This window comes from Heptranchias perlo, chromosome 9, assembly GCF_035084215.1.
Source record: "Heptranchias perlo isolate sHepPer1 chromosome 9, sHepPer1.hap1, whole genome shotgun sequence".
Lineage (NCBI taxonomy): Eukaryota > Metazoa > Chordata > Chondrichthyes > Hexanchiformes > Hexanchidae > Heptranchias > Heptranchias perlo.
The window spans coordinates 49446955-49473451 of record NC_090333.1 but is presented as its reverse complement, the minus strand read 5'-3'; the positions used below and the strand labels follow the sequence as shown (position 1 = coordinate 49473451).

General features: G+C 41.4%; 1 protein-coding gene across 2 annotated transcripts in view; it reads left to right on the top strand.

The window, feature by feature from the left end:
* pde4ba (phosphodiesterase 4B, cAMP-specific a) overlaps positions 1 to 26497 on the top strand; it is a 557078-nt gene that overhangs the window by 494669 nt on the left and 35912 nt on the right. For both annotated transcript variants that reach the window (XM_067990377.1, XM_067990378.1), the window contains one exon: positions 205 to 317. In XM_067990377.1, coding sequence (XP_067846478.1) covers positions 205 to 317 — 113 coding nt within the window. The remainder of the gene's footprint in view (positions 1 to 204; positions 318 to 26497) is intronic.

Genomic DNA, 26497 nt, shown 5'->3' with positions numbered 1-26497 from the left:
ATGGATTGCTGATATCCTGAATCTAAAGCTTGACAACAAACACGGCAGCAGCAGTATCATATCGCTGATTCTGTTGCCAGAGGGAGAGCGAGAGATGCATGATGAAGGAACATTGTTGTCTGACTTTGGGCTGTTCGAGTAATACTGATATGGACACTATGCAGCAGTTGAGCCCTGACTACATGCCTGTGTGCTTGTTTACAGAAGAATCCTACCAAAAGTTAGCCATGGAGACTCTGGAAGAATTAGATTGGTGTTTGGATCAGCTTGAGACAATACAGACCTACCGGTCAGTCAGCGAGATGGCTTCCAACAAGGTAAGGAATTATTTATTCCGTATGTGTTCATGCTTGAGAAGTGAAGAATGCAAAATCGGTAAACTACAGTCTGCTATAGAACATAAAATGTAGTTAAAACTAATAATCGGTATATTGTGGCTTATTTGGTTTACATTTTGTCTACGTTACACCCTAGGTGATATCCATTTTTGGAAACAACTGATACAGTTTATAATGTTTTAAATATCTTCATGGGTAACTAAAACCAAATCAAAAAAATGCTACACACATTTTTTGGGCAGATATTAAACTGCTGGTACCCCCAAATGGGGTGGATTGCTACTTAATTTACAACGGTTTGTGAAATTAATATTTCCAATAGTTTAATATTACCAGTTTTACCTTTTGTTATTGATACTTCATTTCTTTAATATAATCACACACTTAATCAAATGATATTTTTGGAACTTGTAATAGAACTTGATTATGTATCGAAGATTAACTTTGATTAATAAACCATAAGCACAATTAAGTGCATATTTTGAATAGTGATAAGGTATTGGATTGGATTATATTGCAAGGACACATTGAACTTTAAAAATAGATGCTTTAATGAGAATTTAAGCAGTTTGTGTATTTACCAGCTAGACAACTTTATTTTTTTTATTGAATTGTAACTTGTACAGAATGATCATTTGGAGAGTGACTTTAACTGTTTGATTCTGATCTTACATGTTTAACTCAGGTTAGAAAAGCGCAGGATGCTGTGTAAACAAAATGATACCGTGTAACTACAATATAATTTGTTATCAAAAAAGCATCTGCAATTTAAGATTTTTAATGTTTTTTGTTGTGAATTTTGTGCTCATCAAGGTGAGGATTGCTGGTGCTAGGAAATGGAACACTCCATTTTAAACACTCAGTGTTAACTTTAAACACTTCCAGGTCAGGTATATAGCACAGTTGGTTGCAGAATAATGCATATTCTGCTCTGCCCCAACAATATGCTTCACCCCAACTTCAGAAAAACATACCTAACTTACTGATGTGATTTTTAAAATTTCTTATACAAGTTATCCTGCGGCTGTCTGAGTAAGATTGCAGAATTAGGGGTGGGTTGAGCTGTGAAAGTAGGAACAAGACTAAGACTACTCAAACTCATTTCATGTAGGACTATTACAGTCAGGAAATAGAAGCAGCTTTCATTTAATCATTCTGGGCTGGACTTGAATACAGCTATTATTACCAATAATGAAAAATTAGTTTTCAGACTTTTTTTTTCTTTGCTCACAAGCGCACAAAATGTAATGACATATATCAAAAGTGCAGCTCTAACCCCATCCCATCCCTTTCAGACTTTAACTTAAATATGATTTTGTGTTTGAATCAGTGTTACAGATCAAAATCACTAACTTCCAAACATAGTCATCCTATCACATCCAATTTTCTCAATTTAAAATTTTATGTAAGCAGATGAAAAGCAGGAGTGTGTTCCTCTAACTGGTCATAAATGTTACAAGTGGAAATATGCACACATGTGTTGGGACCTCTTTTTGTGCATGTATGTCATTGGGGTAAAATCTTGGGAAACCGTAGCAAAGTATGAGAGGCACTACTGTGGGATCAAGACTGACTGAAAGTGGTAGTTTCTGCATGCACTTCCATAGTAAACATCTCCACCAATGGCAATTTATACACTGACATTAGAGGCAAAGGTGTACATCTTTTCCTAATGTGGAGATGCCGGTGATGGACTGGGGTTGACAATTGTAAACAATTTTACAACACCAAGTTATAGTCCAGCAATTTTATTTTAAATTCACAAGCTTTCGGAGACTTCCTCCTTCCTCAGGTAAACATTTACCTGAGGAAGGAGGAAGTCTCCGAAAGCTTGTGAATTTAAAATAAAATTGCTGGACTATAACTTGGTGTTGTAAAATTGTTTACAATCATCTTTTCCTAGTTACTAATGGATTAAGATGCTGTACCCAGCTATACAGTTTTGTTTTCACTGTGCAGACATCCCCCAGTTGCAAAATGTGAATTTAAGACACCTGAGTATGTGCAAAGATTTTGGTGTTGCAGCTGGTCCACTAAGATCTGTCCCAAAATTGAAACTGTTCTGTTCATGTAAGATAAATGCACCATAAGATACATACCAGTAAGTGTAGCTACTCCCTTTATGTATCATTTAGTGTTGTTGGTACTTCAATTGGTTATAAAGGAACAAATCAGAGATAATAGTTAAGGATGCAGAGACAGTTTAAGTGAAAGCAAAAGGTTATGGAAAGGCAGATGAGATGCTAACATTGCAATGAGATTAAGTAGGTAACAAAAAAGTGTAGCAGTTGTTTACATATCAAAAACATATGGTTATTTATATCTAGGATATGTGTTCAAAGGTTTAGATGTATCTTGTCATTCGAACAAGCAGATTGGCTATGTTTTGATATATAGTATGGTGCATCGAAGTCAGTTGGAAATTTTGGGTGCTTTAGAATTCTGTGATAAGACAGGTCATGATATAAAAAGGTACATCAGTGTGAACATTTTTATTGGAGTGGAGTTTTTATGCAACTGCTGTTCGGGGAGAAAAAAAATTCGTACACTTTTAAGTTGAATGTGCTGAACTTTTTTTGGCTTGAACATTTCTTGTTCAGAAAATATAAAGTGTGATGAAACTGAGTGGAAGGAAGGGGGAGGAAGATTTAAAAGTATATGTCATAATGAAAAATTAGTTTGCAGACTTTTTTTTCTTTGCTCACAAGCACACAAAATGTAATGACATATATCATATCAAAATGGATCACTACATCACTTACATAAAAATAATAATTGTAAACAATTTTACAACACCAAGTTATAGTCCAGCAATTTTATTTTAAATTCACAAGCTTTCGGAGATTTTCTCCTTCCTCAGGTAAATGTTTCAAGATCTCGAAATGTTTCAAGATCTTGAAACATTTACCTGAGGAAGGAGAAAATCTCCGAAAGCTTGTGAATTTAAAATAAAATTGCTGGACTATAACTTGGTGTTGTAAAATTGTTTACAATTGTCAACCCCAGTCCATCACCGGCATCTCCACATCATAAAAATAATACACCGCTCTTGTCTCTCCCCAAATGAAAAAAAAGTTTTGCAACTCTTTTTTACATGTGAAGATAATACCCCTTCAAAGTTTTAACTCAGGTTAGAATAGTGCAGTTTGGTGGGAAAAGTCAGAATAATATTTCAATGTGGCTGAAATAAAGGTTAAAGGTAACCATGACTGTGTTTTCAAAAACAGGATGCTTGGATTCCAGATAACTATGAAAGGAAGACCAGTCAGTGAAACAATGTGGGGTGGAAAAGGCAGTCCAAATGTGAGCACGTCTATTGCAATTGCACAAACACTGACTGTTCCTCTGACCAGACCATTACTGAGTTCCTGACTGTGTCACTGAAGCCAAAAGACGTCATTGCAAACTGATAGTAGGCACCGTGCATCTGTTTAAAGTGACTCGCATTTCCTGCCTAATTCCTGGCTACTTAGCAGAATTACAGAGACGCTAAGATATCCGGAATGTAGGCGTGTGCAACTACTAATCTTTTGATTCAAAACGATTGAATGCAGATAATCAACTAAATACAGCTATTATTACCAATAATTAAATGAGATAGATGATAAGACATAAAGTAGAACTGTAAGTTCATCCAAATAACCAACTGCTGACACCCAGTACTAACTTTATCAGTATGAGCTGCTGGTGTTAATACATTTTTTGGGTGGGAAGTGAGAACACCCAGAAAAGCTGTGCATCATTTTCACCACAATGATAAAAGCCCAAATGATGAACAATGATGCATTTTGATACAATATATTTAATGTATTTGTTTACCAAACACTTTGTGTGAAGACAGTACTACTTTATATTGCGTTTTGATGGTATGTATTCAGCCAGTTACATCACACTATATTTCAACACTTACATTGTTGCACATGTGGGCCAACACAAGGTAGACAATGTTGGAATTAAAGGTTGTTAGTTTTTCCTTATGACAAGATGTCCCACCAACAACTGACAAACACTCATTATTATCAGTAGCTGGAAATGTTCAAATATATGGTGCCGGTACCAGCTGGATGAGCTTTGATATTCAGGTTACATTATGATTAACAGTGTAAATATTCTAGGGTGGAGTTAGACACGTTCAGTGCATTGTGAAACATTTCACACAAAAAAAATATTTTTTTTTGGTCTGAATTTTGTGTACATCAAGGATTTGGGTGTTAGGGAATGGAACACTTTCCATTTTGAGCATCGAGTTTTAACATTAAGTACTTTCAGTTCAGATATGGCGAGAAACAGATCCCAGCCTCAGAAGAGACATCAGTATGACATTACTTCCATTTCCCACAATCGCCATCCTATGGCCTTTTTAAATTAAATTGTCGTTAATACCAATTGATGCTGAATTGGGGACTGTTTTGTGCCGTGGGCCCATGCTCTATAGGAACTGAGATTGCCGAAACTCACACTGCAAAGGAGTCTTGCACCATGAGAGAGAGGAGACTCATCTCACTGATCTGTGGTAGGTTTGAATCTTGATCATGGAGGCGAAAGGCTAATGCCAAACACAAACTTATCTATAATTACATGTTGTTAAGACTGCTGTCTAATTCTCAGGACTTTAAAGGGGACATATACCCAAGTGAAATGCTATAGAATCCTAAATGTTTTAAAGGGGAGTTGTCTGTACTATTACTGGTAGTATAGTTGTTTTTGCAACAGGGGACAGAATAGGAGTGCTCCGTGGATAGAATCACAACTTTAGTTGATGTTTATTTTGCTGCTGGTGAAAATTCATTGAAAACTTTGAAAAAAAATTGCAAAACTAAATACGAAAAATGGAATTCTATTTTATAGAAAATATATTACTGGTGTTTGATTTACATTTTATAAATTTATGTCAGCCCACTAAAAATCAGACTGTTCAGTCAAAATTTTGTTGAGGCAGGGGCCAACTCAAAGTTGTCTTTCTTGTTACAGTGTTTTATGCTTGAGAACTGGCTACATGCAGACTGAGAGCGGACGTATTATACAAAACTCTCCTAACATAACATCATAACTTATCATTCCAGTGACATAACGGGCAGATGGCATCACTCCCAATTCATGATGTCATTGGAATGAACCTTCATGATGTTGAATAAAGTGGCAGGAATCTTTACAGAATGTCTACTTCTGAACTGCTTCTAGTTATTGTTTTAACATGGTAACTAGGTACAACTGAGAGATGATACCAGTAACGGCATAGATATCTCCCTTTTTTAATTTTGAAGGATTATAGGTCAATTCTTCTTCAATAGTTTTCCTTTAAGCACCCAAATACAGTAGGATGTTGCTTACCCACAAGAGGGGAGCTATCTCACTGTGGTTGTAAAAAACCTGTGGTTATCAGGTTCTCTCTTGCAGTGGAGTTTCAAGTTATTCTGCTGTAATTGGAGTGGAGGAGGATGGAAAAACCATCATCCACTGTTTTGTGCATGGACTTTTTTCAGAGCTCAATATTTCAATCATATAAAGAAACATTTCTTATCTTTCAGCGTCAGCCTGCTCCTCTAAATATTAAAAACACTTGTACTGTTTATTTCACATTTCAGCCGTCTTGGCCTTCCTCTGCAGAGCTCCTATCCCAAACTCTTCCTTCTCTCCCCTCTCCACCATTAAAAACCTTCTCGAAACCCATCTTTTTAACCAAAATTTTGGTTAGCCTTCCTAATCTCTCCTCAGTGTCCATTCCTATTTTTTTCTCACTTCTCTGTAAAGTGACTTAAGGAGCCATTTAAATGCAGATTGTTGTTGCTGTTGTTTCTTTAAGGGGAATTTTATTGATGTATACCACCCTCTCCTCCTGTATACCATTCTTACCACATCTTTCATGGTTTGCTCCCTTCTTGCTACAGACACCATCAACAATTTCTGCAACATTGAAAAATGTGTTTCTTTGACCTGCTTTGTCAACCAAGAACCATTCAGCAACATTTTCATCATTATCACCATCATATCCTGGTACATTTCTTCTTCACCACATCCTGGTACATTTCTTAAGTCATCCACAAAATAACCTACGATTAAAGCCTTCACCGCTTTGAATTCCTTGCACTAATTGTTCTCTGGAATACAGTTCATCCAAGAATGTCGCAACACCGCTTACTGTATCTCCTCCCAATACTTTGCAGAAGCATAGAGAGCGTGCATGTGTAACTCAGCAATTTCTTTATTTATCCTGTAGCTGCAGCACAAAGATGGTATTGGAGGGCAGACAGGTTATAGAATTGATGTCTCCAATCAGAATGAGCCATCATCTGGACGTACTGGAGTATTGTTTTATTATGGCAAACTTGACATATCAAAATGTTAATTCATTGCGGCATGAATACTTGCGCAAAACAAGAACGGATGTTGTCCATAATCTTTGGGTGTTGTAGTCAGCAAGTGCATGTCCAAATTCTTGAATACCCTTGGGTTAGTGCAAATGCCAATAGCAGTAAGTGAGAGGTTATGTGTACCAGCAGCATTTAAGCAGGCAAGCAATGTCAGCTGCTCCTTTCTAACTTTGTAGCCAAGTGCTTTCACCTCATGCCTGCATGTGTCAGTAGGCATATGCTTCCAAAGCAAACCAGTTTTGTCTGTGTTGTATACTTGTTTCAGATTTGGGTCATCTGTTGAACGAATTTAGCAAATTTTCCTTGGTGAACTGTACCATTGACACATCCACTGAAAGCCTCTCACCCAACATCATCAGTTTCCTCATGCAATGCTTTTTTTAAGCTTTTATACGAGTCAGTGCTTCCTACAGATGGCTCCATTGTTCCCAGCTATTCATGGAAATGACATATCTTCTCCATGGAACCTGAGATGGGAGCTTCTGTAGCACGATGCTTTGTTTACTTGAGGGAATTTGGACACCTTGATCTTCTTGTTTTGTGATTGTTCTTCACTGCATTCTGCTTCCTTGTTAGATTTCCATAGCTTCTCATTTGCTGCCTTAATGTCATAGAGAGTTTGGACACCCAGGTTGAATTCATGGACAAGTTTTGCTGCTGTTTGTCTGCTTAACAGCCACTATATTTAATTCAGTTTTTCTTCAATAGCACTCATAATTCTTTTCCTGTTTGAAGCAGGAATATATTTGAGTTAACCAGAATCCTTTTCAGCACATAACATTTTGTGCGCATGCGGTGCTGGAGAGGGAGATGGCACATGTGAGAACTCAGGTCATGCATGTAAATGAATACGTGTTAAATCTAACAGGCAGGTAAACAATGTTCTAATGTAATTTGTTCTGCCTGGTTCTCCAATTTTATAAATAACCCCAAAGGTCTTATTTTCCATTTATTCTCATTGTTTGATATGTGATTTTTATGTAGTGCCTTTGTTTTGTGTGGTTACCCTCTCCCTTTTATTTTGACTAGAAACACAAATGAACTGAATGAATTTTTATGCCAGCATTGTGACTGATGTTTTGTTATTAACTTCATAAATTCTCAGAGTATTCTAAAACTGTGAAATCTTGTATTCCATCTATTTGAAAAGTGGGCCGATGCCTAAGTAGGAACAATTGAGCTGCGGTAGGTCAGGTGTTGCATGTTGCAGATAATGTGCTTTCTTGTTTATACATGTAGGGGGTTAAATTCGATAACTCCAGAATCTGGGCGCGGGGGTCGTGGTGCGCGATTAACCCGCGCCCAGTCGTTCCGATGCAGGCAGCATGTGAGATTCGTGCTGCCTGCTCATTTAACCTAATTCCAGCACAAGCAGCCAGGCCTAGCTGCGTTGTTCAGTGACTTCTCACCAGCAGGGGGGACCAGATATCACGTGAGTGGCTCGCATCTCTTAAAGGCAGCCTACAGCTTTTAATTTCAAAAAATACAATACAGGTCCACACGCAGTCTGAATGGAGATCAGACATCGTACATGTAAAACACAGGTGCAGGTCCTGTCGTTATGTTTACAAACTGTTGAGTTATGTTAAAACATTGAATAAAGGTTGCGCACTACTAAATCCCACATCCTCAAATCTGCACATCAGATCTCATCAATCTGCCGATCTGAGTTTTTATCAGGCCTGCGAGAGAGAGCATGCACCAAGGTTCTCTGGTGATGCACTGGAGGCCTTGGTGCATGAGGTGGACAGAAGGAGGGGCATCCTATATCCGCGGGGTGGGGGGGTGGTGATGGGTGGAAGAGGCCCTCCAGACATATGCTCCTAAGGCAGTAGGGGACAAAGTCAATGCCAGGCGCATAACACCATGAACATGGATGCAGTGCAGGAAGAGGTTCGGTGCTTTGACACAAGTGATCAAGGTGAATGAGATCAACTGTCAAGTGGCATCTCCTATCAACTACATCACTAGCCGCATCCACCGCTCCACACACTACACCCCTCCATAACACACCTATCAACAAACCCTTTCAATCAGTACTCAACTCTTCCAGTCAGATGCTTCGTCTCACCCTCACACATTACCACTGTTGCAAGCCACACACCCACAACTCACAGGTCACGCACACTGGCAGCTATTCAACCATGTCAGGCACATCACCGAAACATCCTGCAGGACACTCACCGACGCACGTCCCGCTTACTTGCAGGAGAAGGTGGCGCATAACAGGAGGCATCAAGTGACAGTGGCATTTAGCCCCTCGAGCCTGTTCCACCATTCATTGAGATCATGGTTGGTCTGTGACCTAACTCCATATACCCGCCTTAGTCCCATAACCCTTAATACCCTTGGTTAACAAAAATCTATCAATCTCAGGTTTAAAATTAACAATTGAGCTAGCATCAACTGCCGTTTGCAGAAGAACATTCCAAACCTCTACCACCCCTTTTGTGTAGAAGAGTTTCCGAGCTTCACTCCTGCAAACCCTGGTTCTAAATGTTGGGCTATGTCCCCGAGTCCTGGTATTCAATTATAGGAGACCTCCAAAAACAGATACAAATGCATCAGGAGCTAGAAGCAATAATCCAGCAACTAACCTGTAAATCCTGCATAGTGCCTTTAAATAGCGCTGGTGGGGGGATCCTCCAGGCCGTCTACAACATGTTTAGCTGTTCATGGTTAAGATAGTGCATTGGCTGGAGCGTTGAGTGCCAAAATGTTATCTATCCCTTTAAATCAGCATTGCACACTGATCTAACGCATATTCTCCTTACTTTACCTGGTATCAGCATTCGTTATCTGCGCATGCATTACCAAGATGGCATCCGGCGCACACGTGATGCCATTCCAGACACCGTTTTGTGTCCTTAGGAGGCCGCATTGCGCCTAAAAAACCGGGCACTACACGGCCCAATTTATAGCCAGTGGTATCACTGGGTCACTCCAGGTACACAGCTTTGTTAGTGGAAATAATAACAAATATATCTTGAAATACTGGTGAATTGTTAGAATTGGCTTGGTTAAATTTCACAATATAATTTTGGATGAGGAAGGTCATTCGGCCTATCTTGATTCATCCATCCAAAGAAATCTTAACATACCTCTCAGTTGTTTCTTAAATAATTCCAGGGTTATTGCCTCCATTACTCTATTTCGAAGTTTATTCCACATGTTGATCATTCTTTATGTGAAGAAGAATTTCCTGACATCTGTCCTAAAAGTATCCTTCTCTAGTTTGAACCTGTGTCCTCTTGTTCTGCTCTTAACTCTTGTTTAGTTGTTAAACTAATATTCTAAGTTAAATTTTCTATACCCTTAACAATCTTGTATAACTCTAAGGTCAACTCTTAGTTGCCTGTTTTCCTGGCTCCAAAGCCCAAATTTCTTCAGACTTTCCTCATAATTCAAACGGCAGACATTTGGATCAGCCTCATAGCTCTTCTCTTGCTTCAGCACTTCAGTATCTCTCTTCTGTCTTGGCAAGAACTGGACACCATATTCAAGGTGTGATCTGACTAGAGCTATGTAGTGAAGATTTGGTTGTATGAAAGATAGTACAGTCAAGTTATTTAAATTGCTTAGACAGGTATGATCCTTTGCAACCTATAACATCTCCAAATATCCTGCACAGTAACCATAAATAAACTGTCACATGCTAGCAGATCAGACACATAATGACAGTCACACAAAGTGGCTAAAATGGTGTTGATATAGCTTTGAATGAAGTTGAAAGAAGCCTAGGGGTCTTAGTAGACTCAACATGTTCAACTAATGTAGAGCAGCAATCACAAAGCCAATAGGATGTGAATTACACAGCCAAAACCAAGGAATATAAGCCAGAGGAGGTAATGATCTAACTTTATGGTACATAGCTCCCCCTATAGCTCAGTTAGCTCCAGCTGAAATCAGATAGTTCAACATAGATGTGGGATCCAATCCAGCACATTCATGGTCTTTATGGCTCAACCCAAATTGGACAATGCCGTTACCAAATGAAGCTCTTGGGGAGTCACTGAAGTTCACGCTTCAAAGTAAAATTGTGCTTCTTATTTCACAAATTATGGAAAGTATTGAATATTCCACAAAGAGACAAGTCCACATCAAATCCAGCATTACAAACATCTTTTTCTGTTGTTTCTCTAATTCCCCTGTTCATTAGGAAGTAACCAATTCTGAATCTCCAGGAATACCATTATTTAAAAGACATTGCGTTTCTGAAATGTAATTAAGCATGCTTTCCATTTCTGGACCAATTACTTTGTGAAAGAAAAGACAGAAATGTCAGGGATTTTTAGTATATATGATTATGATCATATAAAATTGTACAATTCAAATTTGTCACGTTGTAATTTTAATTTTTTTTAAGTGACAGCAGATTTTAATTTTTACTTTTAAGTAATAAATTTCATGCAAATTATTTTCAAATGCCCTTTGATCAAAATTTCTGACCTGCTTTCATTCTTTTGGTGTTAGCTAAAAGGCACTGTACTTTGCCCTTTCTTCTCTGCTTTAAAGATTAGCCTTGAACACAACTTCAAAAGGTGAGCAGTGTGCTTTCCAAAGTGCCAAACCTTAGCTATCCGATCTCTTAATAAACTTCAGACGGTGCGTCCTTTTTTATTGTTTTAGAACACCGTGACCACAACATGCAGTTAGGAAAGCACGCTTAATTGTAATATGAATGGCAAACAGCTTAATCAATTTTCAAGGAGCAGAACTCTTTTACAGAAAATGTATTTGATAAAACTGTTTTTACTTCGGAGAAAGCGTGGAGCCCTACATTAAAATGAAATCACAAGCAAGTGATGCAATGATATGTTTTGTCATGGTTCCATCATAGCATCACATGTTTGCAAACAAACAAAACAAAGCTTTGCCCAAAACACTTTAAATGACAGTTTGGAAAAACACATGGAGGGCTGTGCCTGTTTGTGACATTATGATTTAGACAAAAAATCATTTTGGGCTGGAATGGTTAACAACAACAACTTGGATTTATATAGCGCTTTAACATAGTAAAACGAGCCACATAAGGAGATAAGGACAGGTGATCAAAAGTTTGGTCAAAGAGGTAGGTTTTAAGGAGCGTTTTAAAGGAGGAGAGAGAAGTTTAGGGGGGGAATTCCAGAGCTTAGGGCCTAGGCAGCTGAAGACACGGCCGCCAATGGTGGGGTGATTAAAATCGGGGATGCGCAAGAGACCAGAATTGGAGGAATGCAGAGATCTTGGAGGGTTGTAGGGCTGGAGGAGGTTACAGAGATAGGGAGGGGCAAGGCCACGGAGGGATTTGAAAACAAGGATGAGAATTTTAAAATCGAGGTGTTGCCGGACTGGGAGCCATTGTAGGTCAGCGAGCACAGGGATGATGGGTGAACCGGACTTGGTGCAAGTTAGGATACAGGCAGCAGAGTTTTGTATGAGTTCAAGTTTATGGAGGGTGGAAGATGGGAGGCCAACTAAGAGAGCATTGGACTAGTCAAGTCTAGAGGTAACAAAGGCATGGATGAGGGTTTCAGCAGCAGATGAGTTGAGGCAGGGGTGGAGACGGGCGATGTTATGAAGGTGGAAGTAAGCGGTCTTGGTAAAGGAGTAGATATGTGGTTGGAAGTTCATGTCAGGGTCAAATAGGCGACAGTGGCCGGGAAAGGAATGGAGTCGGTGGCTAGGGAACGGAGTTTGTGGTAAGGCCCAAGGACAATGGCTTCAGTCTTCCCAATATTTAGTTGGAGGAAATTTTTGCTCAGCCAGTACTGAATGTCGGACAAGCAGTGTAACAAATGAGAGACAGTGGAGGGGTCGAGAAAGGTGATGGTGACGTAGAGCTGGATATCGTCGGCATATATTTGGAACCTGGAGTTGGGTTTTCAGATGATGTTGCCAAGCGGGCAGCATGTAGATGAGAAATAGGAGGGGGCCAAGGATAGATCCTTGGGGAACTCCAGAGATAATGGCGCGGGAGCAGGAAGAGAAACCATTGTAGGTGATTCTCTGGCTAGGACTGGATGAAAATGAACCAGGCAAGTGCGGTAAGGATCAGTTCTGCCATCAATTCTATTTTATAAAACCTGTTTGAGCCTATTCCCTCCACTGCAGAATTATAATGTGGAGATGCCGGTGATGGACTGGGGTTAACAATTGTAAACAATTTTACAACACCAAGTTATAGTCCAACAATTTTATTTTTAATCCCACAAGCTTTCGGGGGCTTTCCCCTTCCTCAGGCGGTGTGGAAGTGAAAGCTTGTGGGATTAAAAATAAAATCGTTGGACTATAACTTGGTGTTGTAAAATTGTTTACAATTGCAGAATTATAAACATCATCAACCCTCATGATAGTCACTTATTGAATAATAGTCTGATTTAGAAATCTTGTCACATAATGAGCTGGAGGAAGAGGCTTGATTTTCAAAAAATGGCCTCCATAGCTGGAGGTCTCCATGAGTAAGGAGTAAGTTTGCTACCTAGTGGAACAGATACAATTGTGTAGAATGGCATGCCCAGCATAAAGACAGCAGTTTACAAGACAAGGATCCAAGTGCCAATTCATATGCTAACACCAGTGACACACTTTTACAAAGGTTGGTGTTACATCACCTTCCGTGAGTCATTAGTCCTACATTTACTAAATTGTTAGATTTCCTTCAAAAAAAAACTGGTGCAGGAGGTGGAGTGCATTACATTACAGAGATGTAGGCACTCACTGATATTGAATTGCACTCCGGCTATACATCAGAGCCCTTATATCCTAAAGGGAAAATGTTGTTTCTATTGCTGTAAAAGGTGGGGAACTGTCTGGTGCAAACAGTAAGATGCTTTATAGTTATTGTGATGAAGTTATGTTTTTACCGTTTAGTGTAATGTCTTTTGTAGCAAAATATTTTTTACGAGAGCTGTTCTTTCTCACACCTTTCTCCTTTCCACTCTTTTTCAGGGTGTGATCTGCCCCTTTTTCTCTGTTACTTTCTCCCTTCTCTGTGACACAAACCATTTGAAACTGAGAAGGCAGGTGATCTGGTCCTGCTCTGACACTGATCGATGGGAGATGTGCAGAAGTCGATGAGAGAATGACTGTCTCTGCAGTTTTCTTTCCATCCTTGAGGGAAGCATGTGGAATTCGTTTTGTACTTTCACACCGTGTGCGCGAGATCTTGGATATAAACCACCACTCTGTGGGAATGTGCATTAAGACTTCAATGCACTATGTGACTACCCCAATAAAACTTTTCTTCCTTTTGAATTTCCCACTGCAGTCTCTCACCACTGTGTGCCCCCTTACTGGTGGGAGGTCAGGGTGATTGAGATCTGCAAGGCCTCTGTCAGTGTGTGGTCAGCTGACAGGTAGATTTGTCTCCAGAGATGGAGGATTCATGCTGATACCATGCAGTTTGACTTGGAACTCGCCCAATAAACTCAAACATCAGTGAAACCATTGTTCAAACCATTTGATTTAGATTCAGATGCTTTATAGTTATCAAGCTATTGCTTGTAAATTCTCAGGGTTGACATTTCCCATTCCTTGATTGTAAATGATTTCCTCCCACCTGCATATATCTTCCCATAGCACATATCATTCACTAAACTAAGAGGGCGGGCAGCTAACCTATGCAGGTGGCTATTAAAAGGTGGCCAGGAGAAATGGTAGTTACATACTTCTGATTTTCTCTCACTCCTTTGGAGTGGGGGGGGGGTGGGGGGTGGAATCTATCTCTAACCGTGGTGCAGTATTCCAATGTGCAATTTGGTTGTGATGCAAGTAGTGTGCACTGATTAATTTAGAATAAACAATGTGACCAAAATTCCATGGCTCCAGTGGCACTGCTGGAGTAGAAATTGGGTGCAGGAAGCCCAACAGAGACAGGATATCTGACAGGACCCAAGGATGCTGGGTCTCCACTCAGAATTTCACCCACTGATAAATCTCACAGATGCCTGTTTGGGGCAGAACTTTTATCTGCCCCAAACATGGCCCATGATTTCAGAGGGCTGAGGGGAGGAAATCCCAATGCTAGGAACTTCCTTGGTCCTGGCCTCTCTAATATTTCACCAAAGCAGCAATTTTTCAGCATTAGTAGAGTATTTGGCCATTAGGAGTATCACACCCAAACCCAATCCTATCCTCGTGCAATGTCCATACAAAGGCACATTTCAGCTAGTCACTGGATAATGAAAAGACTTACAAACCCCTCCCTAATTCAAGGCACTGAGATCAATCGCATCAACTCTCCCTACAGTTATCCCAGCTAAGATCAGCTACTTCACAGACTGGGAGGAATTGACCTGCAGTTCTTACCCAGACTGTGTGACTCAGCAGCACACCAAGCAGTGCACTTACCCACCAAGCAGTGCACTTACCCACCAAGCCATAGGGGTGGCTGAGTGCAACTGTTCTAAATTTTCCCAGAAGGTATTTGGCTAGAATCAGGGAAAAGCACATTCATTGAATCTTATCGGTACCATGAAAGGATTGTTCATGGGAACCTGCTGCGCCTTCCAGTAAGAATATGGCTGATCTTCTACCTCAACTCCACTTTCCCGCCCGATCCCCATATCCTGTGATTCCCTTAGTGTCCAAAAATCTATCGATCTCAGTCTTGAATATACTCAATGACTGAGCATCCACAGCCCTCTGGGGTAGAGAATTCCAAAGATTCACAACCACCTGAGTGAAGAAATTTTTCTTCATCTTGGTCCTAAATGGCTGATCCTTTACCTTGAGGCTATGACCCCTACTTCTCGACTCTATAGCCAGCAGAAAGCAGCCTCTCACCATCTACCCTGTCAAGCCCTCTAAGAATTTTATACATTTCAATGAGATCACCTCTCATTCTTCTAAACTCCAGAGAATATAGGCCCATTCTACTCAATCTCTCCTCATAGGACAACCCTCTCGTCCCAGGGATCAATCTAGTGAACCTTCGTTGCACCACCTCTAAGGCAAGTATATCCTTCCTTAGGTAAGGAGACCAAAACTATACATAGTACTCCAGGTGTAGACTCACCAGAGCCCTATATAATTGCAGCAAGACCTCCTTACTCTTATACTCCAACCCCCTTGCAATAAAGACTGACAATACCATTTGCCTTCCTAATTACTTGTTGTACCTGCATGTTAACTTCCTGTGATTCATGTATAAGGACACCCAAATCTCTCTGAATACCAACATTTCTTACTCTCTCTCACCTTATAAAAAATATTCTATTTTTCTATTCTTCCTACCAAAGTGGATAATTTCACATTTCCCCACTTTATACTCCATCTGCCACCTTCTCACCCACTCACTTATCTGTCTATATCCCTTTGCAGCCTCTTTGCATCCTCCTCACAGCTTATTTTCCCACCGAGCTTTGTATCGTCAGCAGAATTGGATACATTACACTCAGTCCCTTCATCTAAGTCATTGATATATATTGTAGACAGCTGAGGCCCAAGCACTGATCCTTGCGGCACCGCACTACTTACAGCCTGCCAACCAGAAACTGACCCATTTATTCCTACTCTGTTTTCTGTCCATTAACCAATCCTCAATCCATGATTATATATTACTCCCAATCCCATGAGCCCTAATCTTAGGAACATAGGAATATAGGAACAGGAGTAGGCCATTCAGCCCCTTGTATAACAAACTCTTGTGTGGCATCTTACAAAATACCTTTTGAAAATCCAAATATACTACATTTTCCGTACTACTGGTGTCAGGTTAACTGGCCTTTAGTTCCTTGTTTTCTCTCCCTCCTTTCTTGAATAGCAGGGTTACATTTGCTACCTTCCAATCCGCTGGGACCATTCTAGAATCTAAGGAATTCTGGAAGATCAAAACCAATGCATCCACTGTTTCAGCAGCCACCTCTTTTAAAACCCTAGGACGTAGGCCCATCGCATCCAGGGGATTTGTCGACATTTAGTCCCATTAATTTCTCCTGTACTTTTTACTTACTAATCTTAATTACTTTAAGTTCCTCACTCTCATTAGATCTTTGGTTCCCCATTATTTCCGGTATGTTTTTTGTGTCTTCTACTGTGAAGACAGATACAAAATATTTGTTTAACATCTCTGCCATTTCCTTATTCCCCATTATAATTTCTCCTGTCTCTAATTTCTTCTATCCCTCTAGAAATGAACCTAGTGCTTCATTTGCCAATTTTCTCTGCTCGCTGCTGTGTATCACTTGCTTCACATGAGCGATAATTTAAAATAGGCCATTATGTACTTCATAGGTTTGCAAGCTTGCTAAATTCTCTTTTTTTTAATTCGTTCACGGGATGTGGGCGTCGCTGGCGAGGCCAGCATTTATTGCCCATCCCTAATTGCCCTCGAGAAGGTGGTGGTGAGCCGCCTTCTTGAACCGCTGCAGTCCGTGTGGTGACGGTTCTCCCATAGTGCTGTTAGGAAGGGAGTTCCAGGATTTTGACCCAGCGACAATGAAGGAACGGCGATATATTTCCAAGTCGGGATGGTGTGTGACTTGGAGGGGAACGTGCAGGTGGTGTTGTTCCCATGTGCCTGCTGCTCTTGTTCTTCTAGGTGGTAGAGGTCGCGGGTTTGGGAGGTGCTGTCGAAGAAGCCTTGGCGAGTTGCTGCAGTGCATCCTGTGGATGGTACACACTGCAGCCGGTGGTGATGGGAGTGAATGTTTAGGGTGGTGGATGGGGTGCCAATCAAGCGGGCTGCTTTATCTTGGATGGTGTCGAGCTTCTTGAGTGTTGTTGGAGCTGCACTCATCCAAGCAAGTGGAGAGTATTCCATCACACTCCTGACTTGTGCCTTGTAGATGGTGGAAAGGCTTTGGGGAGTCAGGAGGTGAGTCACTCGCCGCAGAATACCCAGCCTCTGACCTGCTCTCATAGCCACAGTATTTATATGGCTGGTCCAGTTAAGTTTCTGGTCAATGGTGACCCCCAGGATGTTGATGGTGGGGGATTCGGCGATGGTAATGCCGTTGAATGTCAGGGGGAGGTGGTTAGACTCTCTCTTGTTGGAGATGGTCATTGCCTGGCACTTATCTGGCACGAATGTTACTTGCCACTTATGAGCCCAAGCCTGGATGTTGTCCAGGTCTTGCTGCATGCGGGCTCGGACTGCTTCGTTATTTGAGGGGTTGCGAATGGAACTGAACACTGTGCAGTCATCAGCGAACATCCCCATTTCTGACCTTATGATGGAGGGAAGGTCATTGATGAAGCAGCTGAAGATGGTTGGGCCCAGGACACTGCCCTGAGGAACTCCTGCAGCAATGTCCTGGGGCTGAGATGATTGGCCTCCAACAACCACTACCATATTCCTTTGTGCTAGGTATGACTCCAGCCACTCTGAGGTGGATGTAAAAGATCCCATGGCACTATTTGGAAGAAGAGCAGGGGAGTTCTCCCTGGTGTCCTGGCAAACATTTATCCCTCAACCAACATCATTAAAACAGATTATCTGGTCGTTGTCACATGGGCGTTTGTGGGACCTTAGTGTGTGCAAATTAGCTGCTGCATTCCCTACATTACAACAGTGATAACACTTCAAAATTACTCCATTTGCTGTAAAGCGCTTTGGGGTGTCCTGAGATTGTGAAAAGCACTATATAAATGCAGAAATAAAAACAGAAAATGCTGGAAACCATCAACAGGTCAGGCAGCATCTGAAGTTCATCAGAACTGAAACAGGTTAGAAATGTAACAGTTTATAAGCAAGTACAGAGCTACGGAAAAGCAGGGGTGGGGGTGTGTGAAATAACAAAGGGGAAGGCCTGCGATAGGGTGGAGGGCAGGAGCGATTAAATGACAAAAGGGATGATGTTGCAAGGCCAAAGTGAGTGGTAATGGGTCAAGTAAATAAACAAAAGATGGGTCTAGAGGAGCTGTAAATGTTAACAGCAGAACCATTACCAGCACCTGCTGTCTGAAAAAATAGGAAGCTTTCGGAGCTTACCTCCTTCGTCACTCACTCACCTGACGAAGGAGGTAAGCTCCGAAAGCTTGTGATTTTCAAATAAAACTGTTGGACTATAACCTAGTGTTGTAAGATTCCTTACATTTGTCCACCCCAGTCCATCACCGGCATCTCCACATCATGAAAAAATAGGAGCAGTGGTTATGATCTAAAGTTGCTGAATTCACTGTTGAGGCCGAAAGGTTGTAAAGTGCCTAATCAAAAGATGAGGTGCTGTTCCTTGAACTTCCATTGAGCTTCATTGGAACAGTTTAGGAGACAGAGGACAGAGAGGTCAGAGTGGGAAGGAGAATTAAAGTGGCAAGCTGTCGGAAGTTCAGGGTCTTTCTTTTTCTTTAAAGCAATTTAACAATATGGCATACAAAAGCTCTTCCAAATATTTATCACTTAACTAGAGTTAGTCTAGGATCATTAAACCAGCATATCTTCTCCTGAGTGATAATTTATTATCTGTATTGGGAGAGACAACAAAAAATAACGAATGCACAGCAGGGCTGGCATTCTGATATCCAGTAGCAATAGTTGTAATCTATGACTTCCCAATTAATTATCTATTATGCTGTGACTGAATTACTTTTTTAAAGGAGTACATCTGGGCTCCCCAATGGCTCACTGTATAAGTGCAGCATTAGGACACCCAACAGTGCTGGAGTTGAGACACACAGTCTAAGGAAGTAGTAGGTTTGATCCTATATCTGTGCAGAATGGATCTCATCCAGAGTGCCAGTAAGCCCTTGCACCCCAGGGCTAGCATAAGGGGAGAAAAAGCATCAACTATGGTTTCTGCTCTTGGGAACTACATGTCTGTGGATGTCAGGTGAAAAAAGAGGATCAGATTTGACTGTGATACCTTTTATAGTCAAATACCCTGCTAACTTGCACTTGTGTGATTTACTAGAGGGGCTTGGCATTTGTATAACAGTATCCCAGCATGAGTTAGTGCTTTCAATAGGTGGGAGAAAATTAGAGTGAGATAGAAGCAAAATAAATAAAGGGTACTCCTTCATTAGAAAGGGATGTCGATCTTAACAGCCGGGCCTCCACGTCCCCGGATTCCCCAGGTTCACTGCCTGCTTGTGAGCTCGTGCTCACTGTGCCTACCCCCCCTTTAAAATCAGAGCAACAGTTTGTTGCTAAATGGTTTGTGCGCTGCTAAAATGTGGATAAATTATAAGATTACACAAAGCTTGAGCATTAGCACCTGATGAGACGGTTTTCACATCTAAGCAAAACCGCTTATCACATTGATTGCCAAAAGTGCTTGAGCCCTAGCACCTGATAAGGTGCAAAAGACTCTTAAGATAGCATTGAATCAGTTACTGGGTGATTTTTACACCTAGACAAAAACACTTGTAAAAACAGCTGAACACATCAGCTTTAATGAGGCAGTACAACACTTAAATGAATAAATCCAGTCTTTTGCAATTCATTTTAACATTTTATTCATTTAACAGGGACATACATCATTGGAAAGGATGGAAAAGGGATCTGAGCATGAAAATGTTATTCTCTTAAACATTTTATTCTTTTATCAGTTATTCACTATAAGGTGATCAAATATCTTGCCTCCAAACTGATGTTTGGGGCCTTTTTAAGGCCCAGTATGGAGCCCACAGATGCTCTCAGTAGATAAGATTTCTACTAGGCCTAACCAGAGTATAGTGTCTGGAATTTCCAGGTAGCCTGGGAATGCCCCCTAAGTTGACAATGGGAATGGGGGATGGACAGAAGTCTTCGTTACAGCAAAGAAGGAGGCCATTCGGCCCATCGTGTCCGTGCCAGGCAAAAAAGAGCGATCCAGCTTAATCCCACTTTCCAGCATTTGTTCTGTAGCCCTGTAGGTTACGGCACTTCAAGTGCACATTCAATTACTTTTTAAATGAGTTGAGGGTTTCTGCCTCTACCACCCTTTCAGGCAGTGAGTACCAGACCCCACCACCCTCTGGGTGAAAAAATTTCTCCCCAGCTCCCCTCTAATCCTTCTAGCAATTACATTAAATCTATGCCCGCTGGTCACTGACCCCTCTGCTAAGGGAAATAGGTCGTCCCTATCCACTCTATCTAGTCCAGTCATAACTTTATATACCTCAATTAAATCTCTCCTCAGCCTCCTTTGTTCCAAAGAAAACAACCCCAGCCTATCCAATCTTTCATCACACCTAAAATTCTCCAGCCCTGGCAACATCCTCGCAAATCTCCTCAAACGCTCCTTCCAGGTGAAACAGTTTAGTATACTATATTTGCTGCTCACAATGCGGTCTCCTCTACATTGGGGAGACCAAACACAGATTGGGTAATCGCTTTGCTGTTCACCTCCACTCAGTCCGCAAGCGGGACCCTGACCTTCCGGCCATTTTAATTCCCCGTCCCGCTCCTACTCTGACCTCTCTGTCCTCGGGCTCTTACACTGTTCCAACGAAGCTCAACGGAAACTCAAGGAACAACACTTCATTTTTCATTTAGGCACTTTAAAACCTTCTGGACTCAACATTGATTTCAATAACTTCAGACCATATCCACTGCTCCCATTTTTTTTGTTGCACTGCAGCTGCTGATAATGGTTCTGCTGTTGCAATTTACAGCTCCTCTAGACCCATCTTTTGTTTCTTAACTTGTCCCATTACCACCCTCCTTGCCTTGCAACATCATCCCTTTTCTCATTTAGTCACTCTTACCTTCTACCCTATCTCAGACCTTCCCTTTTGTTCTTTCCTCCACTCACCTCCCTTCCCCCCTTTCCCTGGCTCTACTTGTTTAAATCGAGGCGATGCCAGTGTAGGTCAGCGATACCCCCTCTCCTCTCACTGCTGCCATCTATTACTATCCCACCTCCTTCAGCTGCTGTACTAAGGCTATTTGATCTGTGGACGCACAAGCTTTATTTACATAGCACAGTATTAGGCCTCACCATTTTCCCCACCCCTCCCAGTAACATGCTTTGTTACCATGTGGTGGTCCATCTGGTGTCTCAATCAAGAACTTGTAGAGCTCGATCCCATCCCCATTTCTCAGTTTAATAATGGCTATTTATTTAGTTTTGTTTCATTAGATAGATACCATTGGCAATGCTATTATTGTAATTACACTGGGGGCAGCAGGACATTTAGGATGGAAAATGAGTGGGCTATCAATAAAATAAAACACAAAGCTAAGTAAATAACAGTAACTCTTTAAAAATCAAACACAGCTTAAGTTAAACACATAACCATTCTTGCAATCAGAGTCATTTAAGATTCAACCACCTGCCACCTGTTTCTCCCTGTAGGGATTAAATGACATAACGGCAAACCCTCCCCTCCCCAGCATTCCGAAGGGACTGCTCCCTCTGCGACACCCTGGTCCACTCTTCCACCACCCCCAACCCCCGCTCTCCTCCCCACGGCACCTTCCCGTGCGAGCGCAGGAGACGCCACGCCTGCCCTTTCAGCTCCTCCCTTCCCACCGTCCAGGGCCCCAAACACTCCTTCCAGGTGAAACAGTGGTTTACTTGTACTTCTTTCAATTTAGTATACCATATTCGCTGCTCACAATGCGGTCTCTTCTACATTGGGAAGACCAAACGCAAATTGGGTGATCGCTTTGCTGAACACCTCTGCTCTGTCCGCAAGCGTGACCGTAACCTGCCGATAGTTTGCCATTTTAATTCCCCCTCCCACTCTGACCTCTCTGTCTTTGGCCTCTTACACTGTTCCAGTGAAGCTCAACGGAAGCTCGAGGAACAGCACTTCATTTTTCACTTAGACACTTTACAACATTCCAGATTCAACATTGATTTCAATAACTTCAGATCATAACCACTGTTCCCATTTTTTTTTGTGGCACTGCAGCTGCTGATAATAGTTCTGCTGTTGCCATTTACAGCTCTTCTAGACCCATCTTTTGTTTCTTAACTTGTCTCACTACCACCCTCCTTGCCTTGCACCATCATCCCTTTTGTCATTTAATCGCTCTTGCCCTCTACCCTATCACAGACCTTCCCTTTCGTTCTTTCCTCCTCTCCCTCCCTCCCCTACCCTTTCCCTGCCTCTATACTCGCTTAAAAACTGTTAACTCTTTAACATCTTCCAGTTCTGACGAAAGGTCTTCAACCTGAAGCGTTAACTCTGTTTCTTAACTTGCTGAATTTCTCCAGCATTTTCTGTTTTTATTTCAGATTTCCACCATCCGCAGTATTTTGCTTTTGATCAAAGACTTTACTTGTGCTACATTTTTTTATCCATTCTCTATTCCTTCCCGATGTTTCTTTGTCTTTTGTTTATACGTTTAGTTTTACTTTTTTCTGACATGTATCCTAACTTTCCTAATTTTTTTCTGTTTTTAAAAAAAAGTCAAGTTTAAAAGTTTTTCTATAATCCCTCTAACATAGAAATTCTGGGTTTTATTGGCTGAAAATGGGCTTTAAAGTCTATTCTTTTCCCACATAATAAAAAATGTGGGCTTTGATAATTGACCTAGTCACTTGTGTGATCCAGGTCATATCTAACATTTTTACATGTCAAAAGCAGGAAGAGGGCTGTCAGACAACAACTTGCATTTGTATGGTGCCTTTAACGAAGAAAACGTCCCACAGTGCTTAACAAGTATACATTCAGTACACCCAGTGCGCAAGAGTTTATGGGCAAGTAAACTTTCCTGCCATTTGTAGGATCCTTACAGCTGCCCCAGTTCATCTGAAAGGCTCTCTGAAACTTGCTCTTGATTTGTATTTTGAACAGATTTGAGATGATACATTTTAGACTTCTGTATTTATTTGAATGTTTGGTTTCTTATACAGTGAATTAAGTAGAACATTCTAAAATCTGTTTCTATATAAAAAAAATTAAAAAGTTGTAAGTTTGGTAGGACAAGCAATGGCAAAAAGAGAGGAAAGGGGGAAGCAAACGTTCTGTGGAATGCCATCATATCTCAAAGCACCACTGTACTTGTTAGTTTAATGGACTAGAACAGTGCCATTATTAGTGGAGCAACCTGCATCAGAACCTGCAATTACTCGTGGATGTTTTAATGTAATTTTTCATCAGCTTGTACCCCATATTTAAGCCCAGCTAGACTTAAAGACTCTGCTGCTGGTAGGGCCTGTATATGTTTACCCCATCTCCTGTAGCCAGCTACTAGGGGGTGCTGGGTATCACCCAGGCATGACTCTTCTGTTTGTTTTTCTCCCATGCAGGGAAATAGAACAAACTTCGTTTGGCTCTTCCACTCAACACAACTCAAATCAATAACCAAGCAAAGTAGAACTCAATTGATAAATGCATCAACCATGTTAGCCTTGGCTCAGTGGGAGCACTCTCCCTTCTGAGTCAGAAGTTCGTGGGCTCAAGCCCCACTCCAGAGACTTGACAACATAATCTAGGCTGACATTTCCTTTATCAGGGCTCGCAATCCCTTTGCAAGACCTCCATCCTGCTCTTCCTGATATCATTGATTTCAAGGTGAACCATTACTTCAGGCTACTCACCTTATTTTCCAGAATCTCTTCCACTTACATTGTTTGTCCTTTACCCTGGCATTTGGTAGGCAACAGACCATTCTGGACCAAGGCCATCTATCCTTTTGATGATAGAAAAACCCATAACCACCACTTGCCTCTTTTTTGACCCTATCGCTTCTCCCCCCCAGTCAACTATTTGCTGTGTGGTGATACAGTGCTGCTTGTGTATTTTCTCCCCTAGGTTTTCAATCATTATGTGTACCATAAGTATTGAGCACTGTCTATCTATAAGACAATTTCAGATCCTCCCCCATGATTTTTCCTTCACTGCCTTTATCAGCATTCATGTTCCATATCTTCATTCCCCTCCTTTCTTTCCTTCCTGTGGTACTTTTCACAAATCTGGTACTGAATTTCCTTCCGCATCCTTTGAATACAGGAGCAAAAGTTGACCAGGTCTCCAATTACATATCTGTGCAACTTTCCTCTTCACTTAGTGTGTAGGCCACCCTCTCAATCAAAATAGTTCATCCTGCCTTTAAATTATGGGCCTGGAAATTTCAACGTATTTGCGCCTAGATACACACGCAATCTGGATGCAAATTAGATATGCAGCCTAAAAGATCATGGAAGTTTGGGCATAAGTGAGTTGCGCACGTAACTACAATACGCCCAAATCGCCTCGATCTTTTCGATCATCTATCAATCCATCTGCCCAAATGCATCTCCACTGATGATAATGACCCCATGCATGGATGTTAGGGAACTTGGGGAAATAAATAGTGATGTCTTGCGGAGTGTACATATTACAGAGAGGGAGGTGCTGGAAGTCTTAGGTAGATAAATCTCCGGGACCTGATGAAATGTATCCCAGGACGTTATGGGAGGTTAGGGAGGAAATTGCGGGTCCCCTAGCAGAGATATTTGAATCATCGACAGCTACAGGTGAGGTGCCTGAAGATTGGAGGGTAGCAAATGTTGTGCCTTTGTTTAAGAAGGGCGGCAGGGAAAAGCCTGGGAACTACAGACCGGTGAGCCTGACATCTGTAGTGGGTAAGTTGTTAGAGGGTATTCTGAGGGACAGGATCTACGGGCATTTGGAGAGGCAGGGACTGATTAGGAACAGTCAGCATGGTTTTGTGCGAGGAAAATCATGTCTCACGAATTTGATTGAGTTTTTTGAAGGGGTAACCAAGAAGATAGATGAGGGCTGTGCAGTAGACGTGGTCTACATGGACTTCAGCAAAGCCTTTGACAAGGTACCGCATGGTAGGTTGTTACATAAGGTTAAATCTCACGGGATCCAAGGTGAGGTAGCCAATTGGATACAAAATTGGATTGATGACAGAAGACAGAGGGTGGTTGTAGAGGGTTTTTCAAACTGGAGGCCTGTGACCAGCGGTGTGCCTCAGGGATCGGTGCTGTGTCCGCTGTTATTTGTTATTTCTATTAATGATTTGGATGAGAATTTAGGAGGCATGGTTAGTAAGTTTGCAGATGACACCAAGATTGGTGGCATTGTGGACAGTGAAGAAGGTTATCTAGGATTGCAACGGGATCTTGATAAATTGGGCCAGTGGGCCGATGAATGGCAGATGGAGTTTAATTTAGATAAATGTGAGGTGATGCATTTTGGTAGATCGAATCGGGCCAGGACCTACTCTGTTAATGGTAGGGCGTTGGGGAGAGTTAAAGAACAAAGAGATCTAGGAGTACAGATTCATAACTCCTTGAAAGTGGAGTCACAGGTGGATAGGGTGGTGAAGAAGGCATTCAGCATGCTTGGTTTCATTGGTCAGAACATTGAATACAGGAGTTGGGATGTCTTGTTGAAGTTGTACAAGACATTAGTAAGGCCACACTTGGAATACTGTGTACAGTTCTGGTCAGCCTATTATAGAAAGGATATTATTAAACTAGAAAGAGTGCAGAAAAGATTTACTAGGATGCTACCGGGACTTGATGGTTTGACTTATAGGGAGAGGTTGGATAGACTGAGACTTTTTTCCCTGGAGAGTAGGAGGCTTAGCGGTGATCTTATAGAAGTCTATAAAATAATAAGGGGCATAGATAAGGTAGATAGTCAAAATCTTTTCCCAAAGGTAGGGGAGTCTATAACGAGGGGGCATAGATTTAAGATGAGAGGGGAGAGATACAAAAGGGTCCAGAGGGGCAATTTTTTCACTCAAAGGGTGGTGAGTGTCTGGAACGAGCTGCCAGAGGCAGTAGTAGAGGCGGGTACAATTTTGTCTTTTAAAAAGCATTTGGACAGTTACATGGGTATGATGGGTATAGAGGGATATGGGCCAAGTGCAGGCAATTGGGACTAGCTTAGTGGTATAAACTGGGCGACATGGACATGTTGGGCCGAAGGGCCTGTTTCCATGTTGTAAACTTCGATGATTCTATGATTCTATCC